At 42.2% G+C, this 24,100-nt stretch overlaps 1 protein-coding gene and 1 long non-coding RNA gene across 8 annotated transcripts in view; both read right to left on the bottom strand.

Moving 5' to 3' along the window:
- LMO1 (LIM domain only 1) overlaps positions 1–24,100 on the bottom strand; it is a 99,846-nt gene that overhangs the window by 32,257 nt on the left and 43,489 nt on the right. The window contains exons 1-3 of one of the 7 annotated variants that reach the window (XM_014517211.2): positions 7,237–7,313; positions 5,771–5,882; positions 2,155–2,266 (exon numbers count right to left, since the gene is read on the bottom strand). The exons of 3 other annotated variants lie outside the window; for them this stretch is intronic. In XM_014517211.2, the coding sequence (XP_014372697.1) occupies positions 2,155–2,245 (91 nt within the window). In that variant the 5' untranslated portion in view covers positions 2,246–2,266; positions 5,771–5,882; positions 7,237–7,313. Of the gene's footprint in view, positions 1–624; positions 645–2,154; positions 2,267–5,770; positions 5,883–7,236; positions 7,314–8,097; positions 8,110–13,501; positions 13,563–24,100 lie in introns of those variants that run through there. 3 more of the 7 variants (XM_006018222.3, XM_006018224.3, XM_006018225.3) reach the window with 3 other exon arrangements.
- Positions 8,132–12,048, bottom strand: LOC102388829. Its single transcript, XR_323181.1, has 3 exons — positions 12,005–12,048; positions 8,919–9,055; positions 8,132–8,163 (listed from the first exon to the last, which is right to left on the bottom strand). It is a non-coding gene; the product is annotated as an uncharacterized LOC102388829 (long non-coding RNA).

Here is a 24,100-nt window from a genome sequence, read left to right as displayed (position 1 = left end):
GCAGGGGGTTTTCTACTGAGGAAAAAAAATAGTGTTTCAGAGATCATATGATGTTCAAAGCTGCTATTCCCACTCAAATAAAATAACGAGCAAGGTCAGCCAATGCCAGTCAGATTCGGTGGTTTGTAAGGCTTCCCTTCAAGACCCCAACCCATCTAGAGGGAAAACAAACACAACTACAGAAAGTTCTGGCTATAATTAGCAAGGTGACATGGCAGGTGAGGTGTGAAACAGATTTCCAACAGCCAAACTTAATCAGCAAGGATTTGCAGTATGCCTGCCATTTTGTTTCCAAACAAAAAAAGAGCAGCACAGCCAGAGCCCTGCAATGAGACAGCTCAGAGATTAACACCAAATCCTTCTTTCCGCTTTCTTTTCCCCACAATCAACCAACCAGGGTTTAGGAGGACTCTTCGGGCAACCAGTAGACAGACAGTACCTTGTTTTTCTTTGCAAATCACAAGACAGTTCACGTTGACCACATGGATGGGGCATTTGAATGGGTGTTGACAGGACACACCCCAATAGTCCACCGTTAGTAGTTTCCCCATGCACAACATGAGCCAGCATTCAAAATAAGAGAACAATTGTCAAGCTAGGAAAAAGTAATAATCCAATACTTACCTGTTTAATGTACAATCAGACTTAATCAAAATTCCTTTGTAACAAGTCCTGAATCTGGAATGTCAAGTTCCATTCTCTTCGTCTCCTGTTGCTAGCCATGCACAGTATCTTTTCTTAGAAACAGTAGATGAAGCCTTTCTATTTTTGGCTACCTATATCCCCCTCCTTGCCCTTTACAACTTAATAGACTTGCTGCTGGTAAATACAAAACAAAACCTGTACTGAGTGCTCACAGCTCCAATGCACATTAAAAAATTATAGACACCACCTTTGGTCAGACTGAAATTTATGACTGTGTCTAAAGAGGCTGTTATTGTACTGGGTAATCTAAACTTTACCTCTATTCAAGGGCTGACAAGCTAGCTTTAATCAGCCCATATCTTCTCTGTCTGGGGTCTTTCTGTAAAATTATTCAACTGGCTTATACCACAAGTGTCCACTAAAAATACCCCTGAAGGTTTCTAAACCATTTTACTGATATTTTTCTTTGCGTGGCAATCTGTTTCAGTACTTCTAGGGCGCCCTTCATAAAGCTTCACTAGGAGAGAGAGAAAACTTTTTATAAAGGATAGACAATGGATTTAAATAATAATTATCTGCTATGCTGCTACGGTATAGTTCTCCACGGTGCTCTGTTCTGCAAGAGCTACTGGTCCCATCTGAAAGCAGGGAAATTCACCACCTAATTTCTTTAATGCAACTCTAAAGGTTAATTGGTCTGAAAGAGTAATGTGGGACTTCTGGTTAATGATATATGCCTCCAGGCCTCCTGGCTTTTTTGTGCTTTACACAATCAAGTCCAGAGCATATTACACAGGTGAGATCACCACGACTTTTCAACCCCCCTTCTTTCCTTCCCCCAACCTACCAATACCTCTAAAATGCTTCATATTAAAGCAGCAGTAGCTGAAGGCAGTTCTGTTCCACCCGCATTTCATGCCTTGTTAGAGGGGGCTCAGTTAAGTGCAGCAACTGCACTCCTCATTACCACTGCAGAGGACTAAAAACAACCCTAATGAGGAAAGCGCGTACAAGCGTACAGCATGGGGCGGGAGGAGGAAAGTCCTCTCACATTCCCTAAGGAATCTGGCCAAAATCTTCAATTTGCCATTTATGACAGCTAATTAGTTATTCTATTCAAAATCTTTGCTTTAAATAAAAGAACTAATTATACACAAAGGTCAGTCCCCCACCTCCTGCGAAGCACACATAATTGGCTTATTTCCCTAACATTGTGTGTATGTTTTACACAATGCTTTCAGGCAGATGGCTTTAACTCTTTCCTTTAGCAAGTTCTTAAAAAAAAACAAAAACAAACCACACCCCATAAACCAATCACACACACCCACACACCAAACTTTTCCACATAACTGCTCTTACTACATCAGCATTTCTCAACAGAATGAGTAGTCACACGCTAAAAATATATATAGAAAATATATAAAAGAATAGTCATCCACTAGTAAGTTTCGATAGATAGATAGATAGATAGATAGATAGATAGATAGATAGATAGATATTAAAACTTACTAGTGGATGACTTCTTTAGAAGGAAAGGCCCAAGGCTCCAGATGTTTGTGTAGCACCTCACACAAGGGTAGCTGGATTCTACTGTATTCATAATTTTGTTCTCAGCTGGGAACTGTTGTTTAAAATGGAAAATATATCCTTTGCTATCATTTCAAGTAAGAGGCCAAAAGCCTGAATTTATATACTACAATTGCAACAAATAAAGAGGGTAGAGGTAAGTGACTTCCCAAAGCAGTTTAGAGGCTGGGGTTTGGGAAGATGAGACGCATATTTAACCAAGTATTTCAGAGTACTGCTTAAGGAAACAAACTTTATTTCCAATATCTAATATTCTCATTAAAAAAAAAAAAAAATCTGTACTCTTGCCCCTAGCAAATAAACGAACTAGGATTTGGCTGGCTGAAAAAGATGAAAAGGCAACTGAATAGTAGGAGTAATCTTATTAGCTTTTGTCTTCACATTAAGCAAGCAGCATTCTCAGTCTTTCATCAGTCTTTTCATCTGACATCAGTTATAAGCTTTAGAGTCTCGCAACACAAATGTAAGTCGACCTAGGCAAGCATTCCCAGAAATGAAACAAAAGATTCAGTGTATTTTAAATATTAGTTTTAAGCAAATTCAACGTGACTGCATTCATAGTAATATTGTATCTGCCTTCAGGAAATATTCTAGCAAATACAGTTACTATCAGGAAAAGCAAACTAGGCAAATATCATATTTTCAGCAAACTGTGAATTTGGAATCCTGAATTTCTGCAACAGGAACTTGGATTTGAGGAGTTATGGTCACTCAGTGATTTGCAACTTTATCATGTGCTCTGTTATACCCAAAACATAGTGCTTGTGAATAAGACTGGTCATTCATCAAAATTATTTAATAAATAACCACCACAGTATCCTCACAATTCCAGTTTTGTGCTACAACATTAAAGTAGCTTTAACAATTAATTTACTTGTGCACTTTCCTTTAAGCCAATAGTTCTCAGGCCTTTTAGACTCAAGGCACCTCTTATTAGATTCAAAGTACCCCCTATTAGACACTAGGCTCACCTCAGAAAATGCCAGCTCTTAGCTTTAATTCATGTTTTGACTATGGAAAAAAAAGTAGAGGGATTCTTCCATTGGAAAGAATTCAAAGTCCACAACAGGTCAGAATGTTTGTGATGTTACGGATTTACCTGAAATCTCTGGTTTTATTCTGCAAATCATGTGTACATGTTTGCAAACCTAACAGTGGCAATACTGTATGTCACCTTTAAAAGGATCTCACAGCACCCTGAAAACAGTGATTCTTATTAAGTCATTATTAAACAGGTTTCATAGTAGTTTGGGGTCAGAAGGGACCTGAACAGATCATCTAGCCTGACCCTCAAAGCACTGTAAGATGCACTATTGTTACAGAGGGGGATTACTGAAAGGGATGGAAAAGTGGTATTTTAACCTACTATCAGTGAAATTCATTGCATATTGCCTGCTTTCTGCCATTTGGTAGTTTTTGTTGCAAAGGTGGCTCAAGTTTAAGATCAACTAGTGATTTTGGTTGCCTGAAAATCTTTAAAATCCTTAAGGATCCTGAAAAATGGCACATCTAGGGCCCCGTTTTTCAAAAGGTGTGCTCAAGGCAGGTGTTCAAAAACTGACCACAACTCAGCTGGCCAGCAGGAGTTGCAGACACTCTGGAAGGTAGGGTGACCATTCAGAATTACTTCAGTTAATGTCAAACCATTTTTCTAGTCTACTGAATGCAATTCAAGAAGGACACCTGCAAAGTCTAGCACTTAAGACAGAACAATCACGTGTACAGATACAGCCTGGGAGATAGCTGGCTAGGCTGCATTACTGTACTACAGAAAAGGACCTGGGGGATATAGTGGACTGTAAGCTGAACATGAGCCAACAGTTCTCTTTTTGTAAAAAGACCCAATAGCATACTGGGCTGTATTAATAATAGTGTTGTCTGCAAGTCAAAGAAAGTGATTCTTCTGATCTATTCAGCACTGGTGAGGCCTCACCTGGAGTACTGCATTCAGTTTTGTGCTCTGCACTTCAAGAAAGAAGTGGACAATGCCCCATAGGGCAGCAAAAATGGCAAGAGGTCTAGGAATCATGATTAATGAGAAAAGATTGGAAGAACTGGAATTATTTAATTGGGAAAAGAGAAGACTTGGAGAAATTGAAATATCTGAAGGTTGGTTATGAAAAGGATAAAAATTGGCTCTTTGTGACTGCAACAGACAGGATATGGGGTAAATCTCAAATTAAACAAGTGAAATTTAAGCGTCAGGAAGAACTGTCTCACTATACATTTGATTAAGCACTGGAATAGATTACCTGAAGAGATTGTAGATGCTCAGCTGTGGACCCAGGCAGGAGGTGCTGCCCTGCCAGGTGGTGGGCAATGTCAGAACCTGCCAGCAGTGTCACAGCTGACACTCACCTGATGCAACAGCAGCTCCTGCCTGGGTTCACAGCTGAGCATTGGGCTCCTGGCAGACTAGAGCTTTGGCTGGGTTCTTGGGGGAGAGACTACGCCACACACCGGGTGCAGCAGCAGCTCCTGCCTGGGTCCACTGCTGATGCCGCCAGCAGGTTCCGGATTGGGGCTCCAGACGAGAGCTTCTACCATGCGGGGTGGGCGGTGGGTCAGCTGTAGATATCCCTGGAAGGTTCTGCATCCTGGCTCCTGAACCTTCCTGTGGCATCCACAGCTGATGCCACTGCCTGCCTGCTGCAACAGAAGCCCTGCCTGAGTCCACAGCTGATGCCTGATGCTGCTGGGTGGAAGTAGTCCCACCCATACACCCACTAGGCACCATGTGGTGGCCAGAACTGCTGGCCACCAGTGGGCCAGACTGAATCTGTTGGTAGGCCAGATCCAGCCCACAGGCTGCATTTTGCCCACCCCTGGGTTAGACAAACCTTGCAGATGGTTTAGACAGGGATGACCCTTGCCCTGAGCTGCCTGAGGTCCTTCCAGCATTATTTCTCTACTATTTTCATCTATGACTTGCATAGAAATGGACCCTAAACACAATATCTGGATTAGGGTTGAGAATCCAGTTGTTCTTCCTCTTCATGAAGTACATAGCCGTCAAATGCTAATTTAGGCCAATGTCCATTATGTAGTGAACAACCTATGGCTATTAAAAAGCACACGCAGCAGGCACTAGGTAGAAGCCACAAGGATTAAGGTTGCAAAGCATTTCCCACAAACAACTTTTTCCATATGCTTATAAAAAGTGTTCTTATGTTGGGGTTTAAGTTCTACATAACTGGCATCTGTCAAAAATTGTTGGTTTGTTGTTTGTTTGTTTTTTGGGGGGGTGGGGGAAGGGTGGTTTGTTTTTTGTCACATATAAAAGGCTTTAGTAAAATCCATTCAGGAGTTTTCAGTGGGAAAATGAAACAAGACTTACATTTCTCAACTTGCATTTCCCCATTGTAGAACATTTTAACCACTTTGTTTGCTATAGAAAAATTGGTTGAGAGTCGATGCTTGGCATAGTCCTCTGTTTTAACAATTTGTACTTTTGGTTTACATTTGATCAGAGGGAGGGGAGGGGAAATTAGGGACTGGGAGAGAAGGAAAATAAGGGGAAAAGTAATAAACAAATTACCTGTAAAATACTTCATTAGGAACAGGAGAAAGTCATTGGTGGGAAAAAAATGCCAGTTCAGGAAGTTAAGGTTTGCCTGAAGTTCCTTCCACATGTTTCAAGATTCTGAAAACTTATAAAGTTAGCATTAAAACAGTATTAAGTTTCTAGGTTTTAGATGCCAAAGGAAACAAGAAGACTATAGAGAACTGTCTCCAGACCAGACAGACAAAGTTGACACCTCACCCTTCCCTTCTACGACCAATTAAAATAATTTAAGTCCAAATACTGAAGTAAAGGCAATTCTCTCTCTCTCTTTAAAGAAAGGCAATTAAATGTAAAATAACCCTAGATTAAGTTAAACTCCCAAGGAGAGCCTTGAAAAGAAGAGTTAAAAGGCAGCTCTCAGTCAGACTCAGTATATTTTTTCCCCTTACTTTCTAGCTTAAAGTGTGTACCTGAGTTTTTTACTGTCTGGATTTCAAAAAATACAAAATAAAATAAAGGATGTGCAGTATAGTGAGCTCAAATTTAACAGTGAAACCTTAATACTACATACACATTCATGTGAGGTTTTTGTTTGTTTGTTTCTTTGAACACCATTATACACATGAGCATTTTGAGGTGAAAAGAGCTCTATCATTGCAAGATCATCATTATCATCTTTTCTTCTTCCTTTCTGCAGACAATGTCAGCTTAAGCTTTCGGCAACCTTAATAGAATTTCAGCGGCCATTGCCAAATGGCCATTTGATGTTCTGCTCTGTGTACACAGATGAAGCAATCTGTCACAACCCTTAATGCAGGCTATGACGACTCTCCAATCTAAAGCTTTCACATGCCTATAGAAATTTCTCAAGACTTTTGGAGCCTATAATAATTTGTGCACTACCGCAGAAGAATTTGGAATCAACCAAAGTCTAGTATTTAATGAGATATGAATATATGCTTTTAAATGTTTTAAAAAGGAATCATACTTAAGCCAAAGGCAGTATTTAAAGCCATCAATCACTCGAAAAGTTGGACCAGGAGACTCCAAAAATACTGAAAGTTACAGTCATCAGAAATGTCATTACAGTAGGTAAAAAGCAAGCTCCCCAACAAGAGGCTTACCACAATCACCCTCCTGCACCAAGTTAATGCCTGTGGCACTCAACTCTTCACCTTTACCTCAGAAACCACAAAGGCTATTGGGTTATTTGCATATTCCCTCAATTTTTCTAAAGATGAGAAAGAACCTACATTTAAAGAAGGCAGACAGTCTTTCCCCTTAATTCGATCCATGTAACAGATACAAGTGCTGTTGACCTTCTAGATGTCATGGAAAGTACCTTTATAATGAATCAGGAAGATGCAGTTATCCTGAAAACCTATGCTCTTACTACGTTTCCAAGCAGCCACCAGACAAACCCATTTACTATTAAAACTTGGAAAGGGGGGAGGAGGGGGTCATTTCCTCTCCTTTGTTGAAAGGAAAAAAAAACCCACCTCTTTGCAGGACCATTTGCATACTGAGCTGTCAGACCATGCACTTTCCATTAAAGAGATAGCATCCCTTTTCATAAGTCCATTTGGGATCCATTTTAGCGTTATCTAAAAATCAAATCTACATGGTAATCCTTTTAATGTACTCTTGACTTTTAAAAACAGCTTTATGTTCCTTCAGGAAATGTTTTAAGCCATTACTCAGTAATTACCATTCACCCATGAAAACACTGATCTTTTACAATATATAATCAGTTTGCTGACTTAAAAATAAAGCAGTCTGGAATTTCATCTCATGAAAGTAGTGGAGGAAAACCAAGATTACTAGAGGAAAATAATTTTCCAAGCAGCCAATATATATCAAAAGTGATGTGTTTCTCTCTTGTACATTAAGGTTCTGTCTCCCACACCCACTCAAGTTACCTTCAAATCTCCAAATGCAAATGAATGTGGAAATGGTGCATATATAGAGGTCAACAACAAACAAACAGAGACAGACAGACAACAATTTTCCCCAACTGAATAAACAAAAAATGTGGCACCTAAGATGCAACTGTGCTTTAACTATCTATAAGTTTTAAAAGTGGCGATCATGGCAAAATATTTGCCAACCGGTTGAGGGGACTGCATAAGTTAAGCAGAGAAGCAATATTTCTAAAAATAAAAAGGTATAGGATTTGCAAAACCACATTAGATGATTTTTGCCACACACAGCTCCAACTGAAATTAGTGAGAGTTACATGGCTAAATCTCCCACACCGGTTTAAACAAAAAAAAAAAAAAAATCTCAGTTTCATTATATATATATTTTTTTACCAATTAGTTGTGTAAGAAATGTATATATGTATATATACACATACATACCAGGGCCATGCGAAGCTTCGGGTGCAGATTCATTTTGGAAGAGATTCAGTGGCTGAATCTCTGAACCTGAATCAAAATGGGAGATGAATAAGAAGCTCCGAATAGATTCAAGCTCTTCGAATCAATTTGGAAAAGATTTGGCGTGCTTCGGAGAGCTTCAGAGACTCAGGTGGTTCCCACTTGCCACCGCAGGGAGCTGGACCTGGACTCCGTGCTGGTAGGCAGGGGTTGGGGGAACCCCCACTAGGCCCCAGCCCCTCTGAGCACTCCTCCCGACCCCCGGCCGCTCTCCCAGGCCCATCAATGGCTGCCCCACCTGGCCCCCAAGTCCCAGCTCTTTTTTTCTTTTTTTAAAGAGCCCTGTACTCATGAGCTGCTGCTGTGGCTGTCGGGGCTTCTGGGGGCTCGTGGCAGAGTCCCCCACACAGCACAGGGCAGTGGGGGGCAGTGGGGATGCCCCCCCAATGAGTTGGGGGTTTGTTTGTTTGTCTTTTTTAAAAGAGTTGGGACGCTAGGGGATGAGGCCTTCTTAAATTTGGGGATTCAGCCGAATTGATTCGGGACAGTGATTTGAATCACCAAATCAAATCTCTGTCCCCCAAATCAGCTGAATCCAAATCCAAAGTGAATACTAGTTGTTTAGCACAGGCCTAATACACACACACGTCACATCACATTCTAGAGTTGTAGGAACAATTTAAACCTGGAATGAGTACAACAGAAGTTACTGGCTTACTGTCTGCACTATGAATAAACAGAGTTTAGCCACTCTTCAGGGGCACTAGATTCACCTCAGAACCCTTCAAAATGATCTCCATTACCTGTGGTAGCACTTCACTGCTGGAATATATATATATAGAATGATAGTTCCAAAATAGTCCATTAGTGTCCTTCAAAAGAAGCCTGCAGCTGGTTGGGAGGGAGCAGGGAGAGTTTTAGCCCATCAGTAAGTCAATGCCTACAGCACATGTAATTAAGCAAATGGAAAGGTGTCATTGTTCATTTTACGTATCACAATTATCTTGTGCGATAAATTTAACAAGGTAATTTTAGAGTCCACTCTGGAGCTAAAACCAAACACATTCTCAGTTTCTTTATTCTATATAGTTATATACAGAGGGCAGACCAGGGGATTGTGGTCTAGGATACTATGTTGCTATACAGTAACAGGCCATAGCAGATATGCCTCCTATTTACTGCAGTGCCCCTCTCCCAGGCCTTCAAGAAGCCCATCCCCCTGGTACTGTACTTAGCACTACTTAGTATCTTAACACTGTGCACATTTTCTCCCTCCAATCCAGGCTCTTTGCCCCATTCCAAGGGCATGCCTACTCTTACCATGCTTTTCAAGTTCTGGTCCTCAAACATTAACCTTAGACAAAAAGATGCCTTCGGCATACCAAGCTCTTTGGTTCAGTCTGATTCTGCAATGAGATTGGGGAGGGAGGGGCGGGGAGAATTACAGTATCATCATTAAGGGCTTCTGACACTACTGCTACTCTTTGACAAAGTAACTCCACTCTTGTTTTATTGCCATGGCAAAACACTATTAGGCTGAGCAAAACCAGAAGCCTATATAGAAGTTAGGGCTCCCAGAGTCTCAAAGTACATCACAAATCTTTACTATTTGGCAATTAACTGTAAAAAGCTACTGTTCTCTGAACCTGATGGAAAAATCAGTTAAAAAAAAAAAAAAAAAAAAAATCAGCTTCTAGACCTCAGCATTGCTTCTACTCATCTACTCAACTGACCCACTTCTTGCTTAGACACCCAGGGTATGGACAAACATACATTTTAGCAGCTTTAAAAGGCTTGGAGAACACACAACAGATGCTGCAATGTAACCGTTAACATCCTGTAGGTAATGCATGTTAATGGAAGCACCAATGCTTTGACCCTGGATGAAGCAGGGTCAGGGGCAGATCTGGGAGGAGGGAAGAGTGGTCACACCCCCTTCTGCTGCTATTGTCACTGTCTCCAGCTGAGCCCAGCACTCCAGGAATTCTCTCCCTGAAGCTGGAGCCTTTGGGCCAGTGGGGGACATCCAAAGGACTGGGCAGGAACAGACACAGGGAGTGGGAGAGCCATCCACTGCTATTGCTGTCCCTGGCTGATCAAGGTGTGTGAGGAGGGGGGAAGCCCCAGAGCCATGCCTGCCCCACTCCAGCTACAGACTGCTGCTCTGCAGGAGACTGGGCTACCAGAGAACAGTGTCAGGGATGCACAGGTTTCTTCTTCCTTCCACTCCTCCCCACCCCCACCCTCCCAGTGTCCCTGCTGCTTAGGAACAGATGCAGGAGGAGGAACCCACTGCTGCCACTGTCCCTGTTTGATGCAGATGTGGGGTGAACCCCAGAGCTGCTCCTGCTCTGTTGCAGCCACGGGCCACATGGAGCAGCTCCAGAGTGTGCCGGGCTTGGCCAGGGACAGTGGCAATAGAAGGAATGGGTTCCTCCTCCCATATTTGCTCCCAGCTGATGGGAAGACATCCAGGGTGGGGGTAAGCAAGGAACAAATGCAAGAGGGAAGAAACCACCCATTGCCACTGCTGTCCACAGCCAAGCCCAGCACTCTGTCTAGCGAAACCTCTGCCCATCAGATCCCATGAGGTAAGAGGAGCAGCTCTAGGGTTCCCCTGTCCCTGCATCTGCTCCCTGCCCCACTCCCAGTGTCCCCTGATGACCCAGAGGCTTAAACCTGCTCCCCATCCTCCACCATGGTCTGAGCAATGTGCAGCACCCCACTTTACCAAATTCTAGATCCACTCATGAGCCTGGTTAATGTTGGAATGGTTTTACTACACTTATCTGTACAAGGATGGCCATCCTGCAGCATGCTTCTCACAAGTGGTGTGGGCAGACTGTGTAGCACACCACAGACTGGGGAGTGGGCAGGCAGCAGAAAGCAGAGCAGCAGACTGGAATGGGGGAAAGGGATGGGCATGGGGCCTGCCAAAAAGGTTGGGCTTCCCTGCTCTACAGAAGCATGCAGTTATAACAGTTCCATCATAACAGCTTGCATTAGTGTCTTTTGAAATAGTTACAACTGTTGTCAGTCTATACCAGTAGGGGCCAACCTCATTGGCAAGCATGGCACAGATTACATCCAAAGTATAAGATTGTGTCACTAATAATCAGTCTTCGGTGTTGCCCAGTGTCACCTGTGGCGATTGGGATTTGACAACGAAGTCAGTGGCACCTACCCACACTGTTGCTGCCAAATGCCCCAGTCAGCATTGAGCCCTGACTCTCACTCCTTCCTTCTCATCCTCCCCAATCTGCCACATGCCAAACACACATGCTGGTTGCCCATAGCACTTGTGGCATGCATGTCACAAGTTGGCCACCACTGGTCTATGCTGTTGAGTTTATGTTATGGGGGCTGCTTCTTTATTTATGGCAGCAGTGTTAATAGCAGCCATGTCCACTGCTTTGGACACAGCCATAGCACCAGGAATTTTTCTGTAACCAAAGTTGCACCATTTTCCTCAAACAGCTCTGCAGGCACAAGCCCACCTTCTGCTGGCTGGGCTGCATCCACACCAGGAGTTCTGCTGGCTAGGAGTGCAAAAAACCCCAAAACTTCGTAATGTAGACAAGGGGTTAGCCCATGCTTCCTTACCCAAATGTCTTGTTCTAGGAACTTGGGCTCAGAAAGTAATGAGGTTAGCACATTCTGTCCACCTCATCCCTTCATCTACTGGGAAAGCTTTCCGCCCCCTCTACACAGGAAAAAGCTTGTTAACATTTGTTGGAGCTGAAATTAGCTTGTAGACATCCACATCTTATAGATCAAAGGGGCTTTTCTCTTATTTACATTGATAAGACAGGCTTGCAATCCACAATTAGCCATTTATGCTATAAGCCTAGATGTAAACACTTTGAAGAGATTGATGAAAATTACTAACTGCTAGAGTGGTTAGATGGTGCCAGCCTTCTGTGTCCCTTCAATAATGCCATCTCTTTTTAGGGTAAATCACATGTGAAGGTAGCCCTTGAATGTTCCTGTCCCAGACAGCTAAAGACCTAGGATAGCAAAATGGATAAAAATTGCAAGACACTGCATTGCAAAGAGCTTGAAAACCATTTGCTGACTTGTCCAGAATAAAGTGAGCATTAATGGTGTGGGGCAAGTCTGAGAGACATTTAGTTTGCACTCGTGTTCAAAAACATACTGTAAAATAGTATGCATATAGAAAGCATTACCAGTATCACAGTATTCGACGTCAGAGAAATCAGAATCACATGAGACATTCCTTCCTTAAGGCTGTCCATTGGGTTATGTTCAAGATGATCCCAAGGGAGCCATTTTCATTAGCCTACAGTAACTTTCTAATCCTATTCCTTGAATCTCAGACCACCACTACTCAAAGAATTTACGACTTGCTGCCTGCACACTGAATACAGCTCACACTTTGCTCTTTTCTTCAAGGAGTTGGGATTATCACAGCTGCTCCATGCAGCAGCTGATCCTCTTAAGACAGAAGTCGTCTGTTCTTCAGGTCAGTTATTTCTGCTCCAATTGATTCTCACTGCATATATGAAATGTTTTTTTTAAAAGATAAATCCAAACCAAGATCCTGACAGACTCCAAAACCTAGAATCCGAGAATTTGGACCGACTCTACATAGGTAGAGGCACTGAGCACAAACATTTCTTGTGAAGTTTCACTTAACTCCCAACAATTTCCTACAGTTCCCAATAGCTTGCAAACTCCAAGCTTTACCTCCAGTCTTTTGACAATTCATGATGAGGAATTCCAGGTAGCATACTTTACCTTCTTTCCATTTCAACAGTCAAGTCCCAAAGGCTTGACTTGGTTTGTTTTGTGTGTATACCTCACCATAAGAAACATGAGTGACTGGTGCCTCCCAAATCTGGGGCAGCACCAGCAGAAGCCTCTGATGGTGGTAGCCCCATCGACCCTCGTGGGGGTGAGGCCCCTTGGGGGGGGGGGGGGAGAATCAGCCCTGCAGACGGCATCAGTGTCAGTCATTGGGGGTGGGCACAGGCCCCGTCAGGGGGGGAAAATGTGCACCCCCATGCATCCCCTTCCAGTCGTTGAAAAGAACTACTTTCACCTAACTAATGAACAGAGTCTTAAGTGTCCTGTGATCTCTTTAGAAAAGTTTGAATCTCCAGATGAGTCTCAATTTCACAGCATCAGGAAACTGAGTGCCAACGCACTGAACCAGAACACTAGAGGCTAGCAGGAGTTACAGACAACAATGCTAACATCAGGGTTATTTTAGATTAGAGTACTTCAAAATCAATTTTGGATTCAAACTTTTAAATGCACTCTCCAGAGCACAGCGAAAGAATCTGCACTCAGTGGATATTTTCAGGGCTAATTTTGTAAGCTTGGGTGGAACTCAATTCTTATCTAAGGAAAGGATGCAACTAACCTTTGTGACTGAAGTACCGAGGCTGGGTCACACACGGAAAATTATGCAGACACCATCAATCCTAAAAAGGAACAATACACTTAAGGCGTTGCTCATTAAAACCAGACACAGAAAGGCACTGCAAGTATTTTTGGAAGCTTGTCTTAATGGAACATAAATGCTGCCAAGACTATTAAAATCACATTGTCACCTTTACTCATGTAGGGAAGTACCTTACTCCATAAGCAACACCCATTTTACCCACAGAATAAAGGAAATGCTTCTCTTGATCTAGGGGAGCTAAATCCATCCCTGAGCAAAGTATTCTTACTGTCCAAAGACAAACAGACTCTGGCCTGTAGAAATTCAGCTGCAGGACTGACAATTCTGTAAAATTAAACATAGAACCAAAGTTCTACAGAAAGGCAGTTATTGTTATGAGGGAAGGGAATTTGTAAGACACAGATGGGGAACTAAGGTCAAAGTTCAACCCTAAAGCAATTAAGATGGGTAAATTTGCTCTGCAACTTGACACAAGTTTGCTTTGCATTCAGAACTTTTCACCAGCATTAAGCATCTTAACTTGTGTATAGAGAGATTATAATTAAAACCTGTCAAGCCTAAATTAGTGATTCATAAAAGGTTCACTAGAAAGCTTTTAAACCAGACTAAATGTCTCTATTAAAATGGAAGAAAGAAAGAAAAAAAAAGAAAGAAAAAAAAAAATCAGCTGTTTTCAGTTGCAATAGTTTTTCTTAACTAGATAGCTGGAGAGATTAGACAAGTTTAAAATCAAAGTTCTGTGAATATCTGAAGCCACTTAAAGGCAAAGAGTGTGGCAATTAGAAAAAACCTTTTAAAAACATTTAACAGCCTACAATCCTTTGGATGAACATAAGCACTCCAGAAATCCTATAAAAAGATCCTAAATTCCCTTCAGAATTTAGAGCACTCCCTGAAGTGCTCTATTATGTTCCCCCCGGGATAGGTGGAATTATGTCAATCTGCAACAAGAAGCTGGGCAGTTACCATGAGAAGCATCTAGCTAGCTTTCAGAGTCCCAGGCTGATTAGAATAGGCTACAGTGCATACCCTATGCTGGCTACTCAGGTTAATTTCAATGTCTTCCTATTACCCATACATTCCTCATGAATTAAAAGACATGTAATAAAAAGTAACCCTGTTCTTTCAGAACAAGAAAAAAAAAAAAACAAAAAAACTTATCCATCAAATGTCAAATGGCACCACAAACTAAATCAGGAAATGTCTCTCAAAAAACCCCAAACAAACAAAACTCCTGCAAAACCCAGCCACAGATATTTTGAGGATTTCAAATTCATGGATTATAACCAGGCTTGTGAAAACAAGAGTCATTTCAAGGACAGGGCTGATGCAAAGTCCAGTTTACTACTTCCAAGTCATAACGGGCCAGGGACAGACATTACACAAACTGGTTTAAGTGATCAGAAACTGGTTTAAACCTGTAACACAACATAAGTTCAGTACACATAAATGTAGTATCAGACTTAATTGATTTGGGTCAAGCCATTACCCCTCTTCCTGGTTTAAGTTAAACCAGAGTCTCCCAGCATCCCAGATGCTTTGCAGCCCTGGGCAGGGCTGTCTGCTCCAGAGAACAGGGCTGGCCCCTCCCTTCTGCTTCCTAGCCAGAGCTCTGGCAGCAACTGCAGGCACAGCCAGGTCTGCCTGGCTTCCCCCTGCCTTACCCCACCCTCACTATTCAAGCAGGGATCCCCCCCCCCCTCCCACAACATGGATCCCAGCCCCAAGGACCCTAGCCAGTTTGTGGTATGCTAGATAATGTTGAGAGGTGTCTGTGTGTGTGCACGCCTCTCCAGTTTCACTGGGATAGGACAAAGGCATATAGAACAGTGTCTGCTTAGGGCTTTCTGGAGCCAATCAACAGGTAGCTGGTAATGTCCCTCCATTCCTTCCTTGGAAAAAGCTGTCTAAGAAGAGCTTGAACTGATGAGAGGCTTTTGTTTTCTTGATGGGCTGCTAAACACTGTGTTATCAGCTTCCTGCTGGCTCTCTTACCCGTTAGATTTGCAGACAGTATGAAGAAGCAGGGAGAGGGAGATTGAAAAGCTCAGTATCATCAACAGATGCATATACTGCACACCTGCCCTTTGCCCCAGTGCTAGCCAAGAATTGGGGTCTGGCAACACTCCTGCCCCTTGAGCAGCGAGTGGAGAAAAGTCTGGGATGGTGTAGGAAGGGTGGGGATTTACACCTCTTCCTAATCAAAGCATCCTCCGGTGGGAGCTCAGCATTGTGGAATCCTCAGTCCAGAGGGAATGTCTGTGCAGTTGCAGACTTGTTCAACCTAGTCAGGTTAGCCTAAGCTCTAAAGACTGAACCAATTTAAGCTCAAGCTTTTTGAATGTCTGTCCCTAGCTACAACGTTTCTTCCCCAACCACTTGAATAAAATAAATTTAATGATTGGCAAATACACACTTATTGGACACAACTAATGCAAAAGCGATCATGGTTCTCCTGCACTGCTCCACAATTGTGACAATTCTTTCTTCCTGATTTTGGAGATCAAGACGACAATTCAGGGTCTTAACAAGTAATAAGTTTCACCACATTTTTCAACTACAGACAAAATGCTTACATGGTAGGGCAACAAGTTCTGAACTACCTCACACTACACCCATGACTAACTGCCTAAGACAGTCAATTTAAGAACAACTGTGTTTTTTGAAGCTAGGGAATCGATGTTCCTATACGAGGAATTCACTGTCAACAGGCATTTGACTGATATTTTTATACAGCAAGATATGTCAGTAAAGTAGCAAGTTCTTTTCCAGTTGTTACCCATTGTGGGACTATTTATCAGGAAAAAACAGTTGATCCTAGAATCATATGGTCAGATAAAAATGGAGTACCAAGCTCCAGCAGAGAATGGCATGAGTGCCATGGGCAAGTGCTGTACAAGTTCCGGTACAGTCAAGTGTGGGGTAGCTCTTTGAAAGGAAAAAAAAGCCTTAACCTGTTCCTGGAAAAAAAAAAAAAAAAATCAAATCAAGCTGTAGCAACTGTGCTCTCCCTAAACTTACCCCACTTATCTATAGCCTACATTCATTGCTTCACCATGCAAAACATAATCCCCTTTCCAATCCACCTCAGCTCAGTTGCACTCTACGTGGTACCTCTTTTCAGAGGAGCGCTTAAATTACCTGCAGCACTGGGATTTAAAAAAAGTTACTCTAAAGCAAGCTGGAACCTGCTAAGGCAACTGCTTATGAAAAATAGTTAGTTACTTAAAAAAAAATGCAGCAATAAGTCTGCCAACCACATTTTAGGTGTTAAATTAAGATGTCTATACTCTCATTATTTCACTTCAATCTCAACACTATCACAATTGTCCCCGTTTCCAGTTTGCATTGATGAGTATCCAGAGAGGAAACAAATCTCTGCTCTTTATCCACTAGATCAACAGATTTAAAATCATAATCTTCAAATTTAAGGATGTTTTTGCTTTTTTGTTTGTGGGTAGGGGGGAGAGGAATTGACTAAAATGCCATGTAGTAACTTACATTCTAGTCTGTATGCAACACCACTGTTTTGAGAAGTAAAAATGGTGAAAATAAGGACTTGAAATCTGCTCCTCTTATTTCAAGGAAGCTGAAGTCAAAATGTTAAAAGTCTATTTTTTGCGGAAGTTACTGGAAATTTTGCAGGAATTCAGTGTGCGTTCTACCCTTTGGCAAACATAAGAACATTTTAAATCACCTTTGTGTGCAGCAAATTCTATGCTAATCCATACACCCTAATTCAGCCTCAAACCCAAATCAGAGTTTAAATCTTGCCTGGATCTCAGGCCACAGACTTTTCAGTCCAAGCATAATGAGCAATGTCTGCTGAGCTGCGGTAGCTCACAATGTAAAATGCATCCTAGGACAGGAAGTCAGGAAAGACAGGGTTTATTCTCAGCTCTGCCACTGACCCACTGTGCAATTTTGGGTGAGTCACTTCAGCTCAGTATGTTTTTTCTTTTCTCCCCCCCCCCCCCCCCCCAACTATTCAGTTACAAACTTCTGTGGAATGCACATTTACAGGAGTAGAATGGAAGCCCTCCACTCGGCCTCCATATACTACTGTAATACATATAAAAACTTAGTGGCAGATGCCAAGACTTTGACAGTAGAAGAAACTGCGTCTAATGTTCAAAGGTTATAGCCCACAGCCGCTTTAAAACTGACAGACTGATCTACTGAAAAATGATAAACCGGTAATTTCGTATGATAGTACCAAGGAAATGAAACACCGCAAAAAAACTAACAAACTAACTAAAAAAACCCTTAACTTTCACCCTTGACTCTGTTTGGGTTTTTCGTTTCAGCACTGTTTTTAGGTGCTAACTTATCTGAAACTTTGTCCATGGATGGTTTTCACAAGGGAGGCAAGCAAGTTATATTGATAGAAAGCCACTTGGCCGAAAGAGCACTGAAAAAATACTATGAATAAAGCAAGACTGAATTTCAGTCATTGCCAGAATGAAGCAAGGCTGACAGGTGGAACACAGCAAAATATGTATTAACATCCCCAGGTTATCAAGAACTTCCTCCTCTTCTAATTGTGCTGTACAATCTCCAGTGTCTGCACGAAGCTGACAAAACATCATTTTAACATCTCACCCCAAAAAGCAGAAATGACACGTTCTCTACCACAGAGGTCAAGGACTCAGGTCAGCTCTCCTGAGATTTGAATTTGTGGTTCCAGAGTCTGAAAGTATCGAACCTGACATTTATATCAGTAGCAACTCCCAAGGCAAATGGAGTTTCTCATTTCTTCAGTTTCTTTTGTCAAAATGCACTTGCACTATAATATATAAACCCGCACAGACAATCCAGCTATACCCTGTTCTTTGTGCCATTATTCAGTTTTTTCTTTGGGGAGAGATTTTCATTGGGGGTAGAGGAGAGAAAACGGGGCGGTGAGGAAAACTTGACTTTGTGTTAACATATAGTTATGTTAATGGCATCTCTGGAAATCCTGTTCTTGTCCCATAACGTAAGAAAATGGTGAGCCTAAGCCCAAAAATAACATTACATAAACAGTACGTAAACACTTTGAAACTTAGCTCCAGAAAAAACAAATGTTGGTCAACATTATAAAATTATGTTAGGGACAGATCTTATAAGCAAATCTTTGGTACTTGTGAAACTTCTTTCCAACGATTAACATATAGCATTGGCAAGGGCTTGCTTCATCTGCTGGATATTGCAAGAAGTGAGCTCCCTTTGGTTTTACGGCAATCAGTTGACACCCAATAGTAACTTTGGCATGGAAATAATTTTCAGTGAAGCACTGAATGCACAGTCAAGATGCTGAAGAGGGCTAGATTTATTCCATGGATCTGAAGGAGGTGTACATTTAATTTAAATGATTATAGGACTAACAAAACATCTTTTGATTATTTTGGCCTAATTTGTTGTGATACATAACAGGTGATATAGCAACAATAAACAAAACTTTATTGTAATGTGCATTAATTCACTTCGATCATAAACTGAACAACACCAGGCCCAGACCCCTGGCATAGTAATAAAAATTCTAGTTTCTTTTTGACCACAAAAGTTATATATTGTGTAATATGTGAGGAGAGTTTTGCTGGTGCAGATACCATGGGGGCAGAATTTCACGTATGGACAGGATTATCAAGCAGGCACTTGCGTTACACTCCCTACGTAACCCAGTTATACTTCCCCTTCAAAATACATTTGGAAATAAAGCCTTTCACAAACCTTTTCATGAGTTTCCATTCTGGGTAAGGACAGTTAACCCTTACTATATTAGTTTATTTAAAAAAAAATCTTGATCTCAAAACTAAACTTGTTAGTTACTTGCGAGTTTACCCAAGCTCAGGAACCTGTAAACTACACTGTTGCAGCCAAAATAACTCTTCCAAAAGCAAGCTCTTTATCAAGACACTCTGCCTTTAGATCTAGATCAGGTGAAATTCCTGGTTCTGCAGAGTTGTGTGGGCCACGATTCCCGGATGGTCCTTGGGAAACGGCCGCAGTTGCATGTCGAGTGGGGCACCGGGTGGTGACACCAACCCAGACACGCTTGGGGATGCCGGGTACGAAGGAGAGAGATGAAATACTGGAGGCAATGAGAGGCTGAAATAAAACTTGATATTTACTTACAGAACTGTCGAAACAACTTGAAGGGTGATATAACTTGGAGGCGATGAACTATATACAGCAACAACAGACAAGCGGTGGGTGGCGGGTGGAGACTGCAGTATACAAGTACGATGTCTGGATGGGACAAAGTACAGTGCGTTCCGGATTTGGCGATGCAGTAAACTATAATGCCCGGAGCAACCAGAGCAGCTTCTGCTATAAACCTAGGGGTCTGACCAGGCCCCAAGACGGGTGATCAATCCGCCTTGAAAGTCAGAGCCTGGGGACCACGCACCGAGGCGTGTGGTCCCCTATATAACCTTTTTGGCCAATCAGGAAGCTCCCCTGAAGGTACATTCTGGAACCCATGGACATGCTGGCCAGCCATGCCCATTAGGTGGTCTTTGATTGGCTAGACCACAGGCGATCACGCCCTGATCACGCATCGCTCGCATGTTGGGTCAAATTGCAGATACACTCCGCCACCGCATCACTATTTATAAATGGTTGCGTCACTTAACACTCCGAAACAATAATCTGGTGGGGTCACTTTGCTTGTTGACAAGTTGGGTTCACCTGGTGCCACTTATGAGTTTCCCTAATAAGTTCTCAGAGGATACCAAGCTGTGGGGACAAGCGGGTACAGAGGACAAGTCAAGGATTCAGGAAGACCTTTACAGGCTGGTCCTATGGACTAAACAAAACCACATGAGGTTCAACAGGTACCAATGCCGAGTCCTTCACTTGGGTAGAAAGAACCCTCACTATATCTATACAATGGGTGGTGGTCCACTGGCTGGCACTGCATCCGAAAGGGACCCAAGGGTATCAATTGAGCAGAGGATGAATACGAGCCTCCAGCATGATGAAGTCGCCAATAGCACAAATAGAACTGTGGCGTGCATCAGCAGGTGTGTTGCCAACAGATCCAGAGAGGTGCTCCTCCCCATCTATTCAGCATTGGTGAGGCCACAGCTGGAGTACTGTGTCCAATTCTGGGCACCGCACTTCAAGAAATATGCGGACAAGCTTGAAAGGGTGCAGAGGAGGGCCACCCGCATGATCAAAGGCCTGGGGGACAGGCCCTATGAGGAGAGACTTTGGGATCTGGGTTTGTTCAGCCTGAGCAAAAGGAGGCCGAGAGGTGACCTGATATCCACCTGCAAATATGTCAAGGAAAAACACCAGCATCTAGGACAACAACTCTTCAGAAAAGTCCCCACTCCGGGAAGACACACACCAATGGACGCAAGCTAGTTGAGGAAAAGCTTTGGCTGGACATAAGGAAAAACTTCTTTTCTGCCCAGGCAACTAGAATCTGGAACACTTCCAGCAGAGGTGGTGCAGCTGCCATCTCTGGCTGTCTTTAAGAGGAGGCTGGACAAATACCTCGTTGAGCTTGTTTGAGCCCTATTACCTCCTGTCCATAGCAAGGGACTGGACTTTATGATCTTACAGGTCCCTCCCAGTCCTTCTTTCGATGATTAATAATTACCCCTTTGTAACAATAGAGGGTCTTTATCTGCAGTGGATCCTAGGTTCCCCAAAACACTGGCCCTCTTACATAGGGTTTTACCTAGAGGAAATTCTCCTTTCTTCCAGGGGATTCTTCACAGAAGGCTGGTAGCCAACCACCACCTCAAAGTTTACTGGCAAGAACTTCTGATTCTGCTCTCTGAAAGCATCTTCTATCAGTCAAAGGAATCCTATCTGCTCTCTTATTGACACAGAAGAGCAACACAGAGGCATTGCTCTTCCTAAAGAAGACTGGAAGAAACTTTCATGTCATGGTATAGCAGAAGACTCTTCAAGAGGTGGCTCCCAGTGTTCATGCTCTTGCTGTATTTCCCCTTTCTGCTGCCAATTTGATTCTGCCCTCTGCGTCCTTGGAGGGCTTCCAACTCCCATCTTCCCTAGTTTTGGTTGGTTCTCAATCTTCCCTCTCTGTCTATTTATAAAGGGATCTGAAGATAGCTTGTCAGGTTATTTCTCACAATTTAGTGTCTGCTGAAACGACACCTCTGCTAGTAGCTTCCTTCATTCCTCAAGAGACACGGCACTCCTCTGATCATAGTCCGAAAAAATAATGGTGGCAGGAGGAAAAGAGGATAAGGTAGGCAAAACATGACTACATCTCTTAAAAACTTATGGAAGGCCTATTCCTAATTAGACAGATTTAGAGGGCACCGAAGGGCAAAACGTAGACCTCATACAAGAAAAATATAAAATAAAATGGAACCAAAATAAGAGCTTGTGATCCAGAAACATTTCGCCAAAGGCAGTTTAATTCAAACATATTCACTATACTGAACCGCACAGCTTCCCTGGATTTTTGTTTGTTTTTTCAAAAACAAAAGACAACCCCCCCCCCACACCAGCTCACCAGGATCTGGGGGAATGTCTGCTCACCAGAGCACCCCAATGGATGACAAGGTTGAATGGTCACAAACTCCTCCATGACCGTTTCGGGCTGGACATAAGGAAGAACTTCTTTACTGTCCAAGCCCCCAAGCTGGGCAGACAGCCTGAAGTCTGCTCGTGACCCCCAGGTTGAGAACTGCTGACCTAGAAGAAACATGTTTAACATCAGGACTCCTTTTCAAAAGAACTGTAGGGGAAATATGGAGTCTCCCAATATACAGATAAAAATGTTTGCAATGGTAAAGTGTCACCACTCTCTCTCTCTGTCTCAACAGTCTACCATATCAGGAAACAGTAATAGATCTTGATCATATCCTCCCATGGATTATTAGGAAAACCTAATGTGGCAGAACATTGTACAGTGGGTTTTTGGAAAAATGAATAGAGTCTTAAAAACACTCATTACTTTGCAAGCAAAATATGTATAGTGTTGCAGGATTTTAGATTCCTTGATGCATCAATAACATCCAAAAAATAATAAAAGAATAGGCATGCATTTGTTGCGCTAGCAAAAACCATTTCTTTGTAACCAAAAACCAACAACAAAAAAAAAGCATAGAAAATATTTAAGTGACCAAATGTATGTTGCTTAAATGCTAGTAAATTTTTAAATACTCAGGGCCCTAAGTCTCCAGTTTGCCAGTGACATGGTACACACATGGTAAAACCAACTGCCTGCTTAGTAAAAAAAAAAAGCTTTTACCAACATAATAAATACTGACGCATCCAATTTTATCATTTGTTTGGACAATAAGAAGGAATGTTGAGAGACCCAAGACCAACTCACTCAAGACACCTCTGACACCAAGTCAACTATTTATAAACACAAGGACAATGACACTATTACCAAAGCAACTATCTGAACAGGCTAAGAGAATATTGGCACTATTTTAGTCTTGGAAGTACCAAAGTGCACTCAAGCGTGTATGCATGTGCGCACACAATTACGCTTGTGCTATTTTAGTCTTGGTAACAGAGAAGATGCGGTGGGGAGGGGGAAGAGAGGAAAACCATGATACAAAAAAAAAAAAAAAAAAAAAAAATAGGTCTCGTATGATTTCCTCAAGAGTACAGTATCTTGTAATTATTGCCACAAAAAAAAGAAAGAAAAGAAAAAAGGATCAAGTGTGGCAAAAGAGGGTGAGTTGCTACAACTTGATTTTTTGAATGAGTGGTTTCTTTTTTTTTTTTTTTTTTATTTCTTCTATACCACCTCCAAAAATTCTTCACGTAAGCTTCAGAACAGCTACCCTGAATTGCTAAGCAAGCAGTCAATATACTCCCACAAAACCCTCACGAGGCAGCTCACAAGAGAGAAGTTCTAAATTAAACTGGAAAGCCTCTGTGGATAGGACTAGGACTAGGTGATATTCTAGTTATAACCTGTAGTTCATAATTCAGAGTGATAAAATGAAGTGAACAGTTTGGAACATTTAACATGTTAAAATTCAAGGGACGCTCCCAATCGCAATTTATGTCTCTTCTTGTACATTCTTGTGGATGCTCTCGAGTCTTGTGGATTCAATATGCATCTTCTCACCTTTCCCCTTTATGCATATAGCATAACCTCTTGCTTGCCAACAAATCAAGCATCATGCATACATAAAAATAAAGCCCCTCTTATCCTTATCCCTTTTGGAAAGAGCACTGTAGCACTTGGTTTAATAGAAACTTGACCATAGTTTAAGATTTTTCCCCATCATTGTTACTTTACATTAAGCCTCCTTGGCTAGGTACAAACATTACACATAAACCAGTTTAAGTGATCGGAAACTGGTTTAAACTTGTAACAGAACAGACAATTTAGTGCACATAAACCAGTTTCAAAATGGCCAAAACTGGTTTAAGATAAACCTGGTTGAACGTAAACTTCACAGATTTGGCTCAAACCGGTTTATGCAGCGTATGTCCCAGACCCCTTTCTAGTTTACGTTAAAGTTAAACCAGGCACCCCCAGCCTCCTGGCTTGCTCTCTGGGCTGGGCTCTCTGCTCCAGCCCAGCCAGGATGGCCCCACCACTCTGCAGGATCCCATTCCTGG

This window comes from Alligator sinensis, unplaced genomic scaffold (genome assembly GCF_000455745.1).
Source record: "Alligator sinensis unplaced genomic scaffold, ASM45574v1 scaffold502_1, whole genome shotgun sequence".
In the NCBI taxonomy this organism is placed as follows: Eukaryota; Metazoa; Chordata; order Crocodylia; family Alligatoridae; genus Alligator; species Alligator sinensis.
Note: the sequence above shows the minus strand (reverse complement) of the source record. Positions and strands in the feature narration are given on the sequence as shown.